This window comes from Cyprinodon variegatus, unplaced genomic scaffold (genome assembly GCF_000732505.1).
Source record: "Cyprinodon variegatus isolate N-32 unplaced genomic scaffold, C_variegatus-1.0 Scaffold969, whole genome shotgun sequence".
Taxonomy (NCBI): Eukaryota; Metazoa; Chordata; class Actinopteri; order Cyprinodontiformes; family Cyprinodontidae; genus Cyprinodon; species Cyprinodon variegatus.
This window is the reverse complement of record NW_015151422.1, coordinates 258,774-264,423: the sequence shown is the minus strand read 5'-3', so window position 1 is coordinate 264,423 and position 5,650 is coordinate 258,774. Positions and strand designations below refer to the sequence as shown.

General features: G+C 48.8%; 2 protein-coding genes across 2 annotated transcripts in view; both read left to right on the top strand.

Annotated features, from left to right (window-relative positions):
* Positions 1–925, top strand: part of trappc11 (trafficking protein particle complex 11) — a 14,942-nt gene extending 14,017 nt beyond the window's left edge. Inside the window, exons 23-24 of the mRNA XM_015398880.1 lie at positions 431–598; positions 672–925. Of these exons, the coding sequence (XP_015254366.1) occupies positions 431–598; positions 672–716 (213 nt within the window). The 3' untranslated portion in view covers positions 717–925. The remainder of the gene's footprint in view (positions 1–430; positions 599–671) is intronic.
* A 747-nt stretch (positions 926–1,672) lies between these two features.
* The window catches only part of LOC107100415 (protein Spindly-like), a 10,655-nt gene continuing 6,677 nt past the window's right edge, over positions 1,673–5,650 (top strand). The window contains exons 1-5 of the mRNA XM_015398877.1: positions 1,673–1,730; positions 4,494–4,655; positions 4,737–4,913; positions 4,988–5,182; positions 5,251–5,400. Coding sequence (XP_015254363.1) covers positions 4,494–4,655; positions 4,737–4,913; positions 4,988–5,182; positions 5,251–5,400 — 684 coding nt within the window. The 5' untranslated portion in view covers positions 1,673–1,730. The remainder of the gene's footprint in view (positions 1,731–4,493; positions 4,656–4,736; positions 4,914–4,987; positions 5,183–5,250; positions 5,401–5,650) is intronic.

The window sequence follows — 5,650 nt, the reverse complement described above, 5'->3', positions numbered from 1 at the left end:
CTTCTAACCCGGGTCTCGGTTGAACCGTCTAACCCGGGTCTCTGTTGAACCGTCTAACCGGGTCTCTGTTGAACCGTCTAACCCGGGTCTCTGTTGAACCGTCTAACCGGGTCTCTGTTGAACCGTCTAACCCGGGTCTCTGTTGAACCGTCTAACCCTGGTCTCTGTTGAACCGTCTAACCCGGGTGCTGACCCTGAACCGCGGCGCTGACAGGACCGCTGAACTGACCCTCAACCACTGGGCTCAGTTGAACCCGAGTGTTTGAGGATAAGGCCGGTGCTCCAAGTCCCAGTCGTCTGGACCCCATTATAGTTTAGGGTGTGAATACTTTCCCCTGTTAGGGAAGGGGGCCATCTAATGGAGTCTCACCCAGCGGTGCTGATAGAACCGGTTCTCCTCTGACCCGGCATGTGGTTCTGTGTCCTGTAGGTGCGGCTCCGTGTGCTGCCCGGTACCGAGCAGGCCCTACTGTATAACTTCTACCCGCTGATGGCGGGCTACCAGACGCTGCCACAGCTCAGCCTCAGCCTGCCGCACTGCCCCACCGCCAGCGGCACCGCGCTCAGACGCTTCCTGCCACAGCGCATCTTCGTTAAGGTGAGTCTGGGTGCTGCCGGTTCTGACCACAGAGCGCCGCCTCTCTGACCAGAACCTTCCACTTTGTGTTCAGCCTCAGGGTCGGCAGGCGGACGACGCCTCCATCGCTGCAGCCTGAGGAACATCCCTGACACGGAGGACTCGGTCAGTAACACTATCCATCACCATGTTGGACCCAGCAGCAGCGCCGTGGTTCTGGAAGGACCGGAACCGGATGAGGGACGCCGGTCCTGAAGTCAGCTGCCTGTTTGATGTTTGCATGTCAGCTGTGAACATGTCATGGAGGAGAGAATAAATATTTAACATCCATGTTTGATAAGCGCGTCTGTTTCTGATTGGCTCCTCTGGTTCTGCTCAGCTTCTGCTCAAGCCGCTGAATCCTCTTTGGACCTGAGCTCTGATGTTCTGCCCTGGATGTCCTGATCAGATGTCCTGCTCCCAATGTTCTGATCTGATTGTTCTGATCCGACGTCCTGCTCCAATGTTCTGATCTGATTGTTCTGATCCGACGTCCTGCTCCAATGTTCTGATCCCGATGTTCTGATGCGGATGTTCTGATCTGATTGTTCTGCTCCTATTTTCTGATCCGATGTCCTGCTACCGATGTCTTGATCCGACGTCCTGCTCCCGATGTTCTGATCTGATTGTTCTGGTCCTATTTTCTGATCCGATGTCCTGCTCCCGATGTTCTGATCTGATTGTTCTGGTCCAATGTTCCGCTCCAGGGTTTGATCCATGCAAAGATCTTCTGCTTTGAACGTTTAGAGATTCCAGGGTTCTGTGGTTTGACACTGAGTCGCCTTTGGATTCAGTGGTTATTCGCATAAATAAACACTTATGCAGTGTTTATTTTGGTTTTTATTTTTATAAAGCACTTGGTATGATATAAATGTTAAAACAATGAGAATGCAGTGTAGTATAGTATAAACATATAAATAAAGAAAAATATAAACTTATAAAGAAACCCTCCATCAGAGATGTTGGTGGAAGTAGTAAAAATGAAGCGTTTGATCTTCTTGGCCGCTAGAGGTCGCTCTTACTGTGCAGTTCTCCTGATTCAAACTATCGCGATACATCACGGGAAGAGGATTCAAACCAGGGCGGGTTAACGGTGGACAGCTTCGTCAGAAAGGTGGAGTATTGTTGGAATTATTTTATTCATATAAGTAATACGTTTTCATAAATGTTTAGTAGACTGCGATGCGGAAGTGAGATATTAGAGCCGCTTTCTGTCAAACAAAAGGAAGTTGAGCGAATATCAACGTAAACGGATTCGGTGTTTGACGTTGATCGGTTGGTTTGTCCGCCATGGCGGCTCCCCAGCCATCCGTTTCCCCAGCTCTGCTCACAGGGACACCGGCTGTGCTGCTCCCGGTGTCAGAGACTAACTGGTGGCCAGTTTAACTGGTTAGAATCTAGCCGGACCGCAGTTGATCCTAAAGCTTGGGTGGCTTTGGTGATGCCTGATGAAAACAATATTCCTAACGTAACAAACTGTTGGCAAATAACCAACCAGACATTTCTAACGGATGAATGTGGATGTTTTTGTTTTTAGAAAGATGCACTAATTAACTTGTATCAACAGAAAAGCAGTTGCAACTGAGTGCAAATAATCCCAGATAATGAACAGAGTCTTTCACAAGTGCAGAAATAAAAACAGTCTGTGTGACATGGAGGGTCATTCCTATCGCTATAAATCAAACCTACAGACCCCCCTCTGCATAAATCCCTGAATGTAAATATAAATCCATGAAAGAGGCCGATCATCCAGAAGGTCTGGCTGCAAACAGAGCAGCTGCTCCTAATCCTTCCCTCCAGTCCAAAAAGGAACATTAAAAACAATCCACTGGACTTTGAAAACGTTCCGCTTCCCATCCAGGAAACTTTTTCAATTAAAAATTCCAACTATTCCCACCTTTATTTTTCAAATGGTGACAGAAAGTTATTTTTTTGTTTTTAAATTCCAGGCTCTCACTTTTCCTTCACTTTCCTGTCTGGACACAGATCCCAGTCTCTAGGAAGGTGGTGCTTTCAGGGGTCTGTCCTGTATGATGAGCTGCTTCAGGTCTCACTAACGTGTTCAGTCTGGATGTTATTTCCAGGTCTGAGGCCATAACAGGCTGCTGCTGAACTGCTTTTACTGCCCTCTATGCACTATAAGGGGGACATGTATTTTATCACCTGCCTGCTTATAAGGAAAGGTTATTTTTATTTATTTACAGTAGAATTTATATCCCAGAGTTAGCAGCCATGGTGTGTTTATCACACCATGGCTGGTCTAAGGTCCTGGTCTAAGGTCTATCAACACGCGTCTGTCTGTGGAAAGTGTTTAATATTAGGAGGAAGTGAAGTTTGGGGATGAAATAAAGGCGTCAGCAGCATCTGAAGGCCTCCCAGTCTGCAGAGGGACTGGAAAACCCTCCATCACCTGGGACGCTGCCATGATGCTGATCATTAAATTAGGGTTGTAGTTCTTTAAATGTGGAATTATTATTGTTGGTGTTTTCTCCATGTGGCATTAATGACCCTGCCATGATGTGTAGCCATGTTTTATTACGTCAGCTGTCATTTCTTAGTCCCTTCTGTTTGTCATTTTATTGTTTGCATGCAGAACAACTTTAAGTCATTCACATTTTTAAAGTCACCGGTAACTGAGTATTATTTGATTTACTTTTTACTGAGTCTTTACTCTTTGTTTTACTGGCACAATCAGAGAGACCAATTAGAAACTCATCACAAAACACTAATGGTGAAGAAATGTTTGCCTTTTCAGACTCAGGAGATAACATTATCTCACCGACTCTGAAAAATCTGATTGAGCTGCTGATTCAAACCTCAGTCATTGTTTGATTTCACCTGTGAACTGTTTCTGTTACCTGGATCAACTGCTGCCAGTTAATGTTTCAGGATCCGCTGATCGTTCAAATCATCTTTTACGCTTCACAATATTAGACATTATTACTATTTTTTTTCCTTATTTACCCTTCCAACTTAGCTTTCCTCTGCGTGATGGTAAAACAACTTTAATGCGATCATCGAGTGCAAATTTTCATGGCAGGATTTAAGCCGTTTTATTTAATTCATTGAGAGTTTAGTTTCTCCCACGTGCTTTGAAAGCATCAGTCACTCTTCCTCCAGAAAGCGTTCTGGCATACACAACAATGAGCATGTGCGTTTACTTACAGCGTAACTATGGCGACAGCTGAAAGCCAAATAAGTCTAAGGTGGAGCCAGAAAAGCTGCTTCCCACCTGAAAACAATATGGCGGTGATCTGGATTTGACAAGAATGACGTCCAACGAAATGCGGCCATTTGCAAAACATGCAGGCAAACCAGACGTTAGCAATAATCCCAGATTCCTCCACCTAAAGAAGTCATGGGCTGAAAAATGAAGACTTGTTAAAGATTCTTTTTATTTCAGAGCTTTTCTTTTGGCCGCTGGGATGTGCTGTTTTTAATAACCACCAAACTGCTCTCATGTTTCAACATTCTCATTCCTGAATAACCTCCATGTCCAGCTGATGGTTAAAAATCTAATCAGAGATTTTAAATTCATTTTATTTAATGACATTAATTTGACATAAAGCTGAGTGACTGAGAGGACTGAGACATAAAGGAAAGATGAAATAAAAAAGGGAGGGAGGGATGCGTCTGAGCAGGAAGTAGAAGATGGATCTCCTCCTCTGTCTCCCATCATGACGTCCAGCCCTCGCCGCTGCGGTGGCCCCGATGCAGCCGATCAGCAGGCAGAGCTTCAGTCCTCTGTTTGACCATTCACTGATGGTTTATGAATGGGGCGGAGCTAAACTGGAAGGTTTTAAACTAAAGCATCAGAAATGACAGGAGAGAGAGGAGGTGATAATCTGTCTGCGGAATCACTTCCTGTTCCTGTCAGATGGCAGCGGAGGACGAGCTGCAGCTGCTGAGGAGCCAGCTGAAGAAGAGCGAGGAGCAGGCCCGGCAGGCCGCTCAGGCCGGCCTGGACCTCCTCAGGCAGGTGGACGAGCTGCAGGAGCGCCTGGACGAGCAGAGGGTGGAGATGACCAACGCGCTGGAGGTGAGCAGCCCACAGACGCCGCCTCCACGCCGAAGCAACATAGACCTGCAGCTACTAGATCTGAGTCTCTGTGTTCCGTAGGCTCTGGAGCAGGACAAGTACTCCCTTCAGAAGGAGGTGGAGCTCAAGAACCGGATGCTGGAGTCTCTGCAGTCAGAGTATGAGAGCGTGAAGAAGCAGCAGAAGCAGCAGCTTGAAGAACATCAGGAACATCTGGAGAGGAGCCACAGCGTGGCCCTCAGTGAGCTCCAGAACAAGGTAGGACATCAGAGGCCCGGCGCTCTGCTGCTGGCGCTCAGGTCCAAACACGGTTCTGTTCTCCTGCGGTTCAGGTTCTGAGGCTGCAGTCCACCCTGGAGGAGTTCCAGCTGAACGAGAAGCAGCTGACGCACAAGCTGGAGCTGCAGGCGGAGGCGCTGAGCAACAAGATGGAGGAGCTGAGAGCCCTGGAACAAAACACCCAGAGCTCCATGACCTCAGAGATGATGGAGGTCCAGCTGAAGGCCACGGAGCTGGAGAACGCCAAGGTGAGGCCCGGTGGGCGGAGCCTCCCGCCGGAAGCAGCGGTGGCCTGACGTTTGCTCCTCTGGTCCAGGTGGAGATGGAGCAACTTCTGCAGGAGAGCCTCTACAGGGAGCAGCAGCTGGAGCTGAGCAGGAGCAGCCTGCTGAGACAGCTGGAGAGGAGCAGGGAGGAGAAGGAGGAGCGGGAGAGGGAGGCTGTGAGCTGGTTCAACGCTTTGGAGGTGAGGAGGAGAGGGAGGGAGGGAGGGAGGGAGGAGGAGAGGGAGGGAGGAGAGGGAGGCTGTGAGCTGGTTCAACGCTTTGGAGGTGAGGAGGAGAGGCAGGGAGGGAGGGAGGAGGAGAGGGAGAGGGAGGCTGTGAGCTGGTTCAACGCTTTGGAGGTGAGGAGGAGAGGCAGGGAGGGAGGGAGGAGGAGAGGGAGAGGGAGGCTGTGAGCTGGTTCAACGCTTTGGAGGTGAGGAGGAGAGGCAG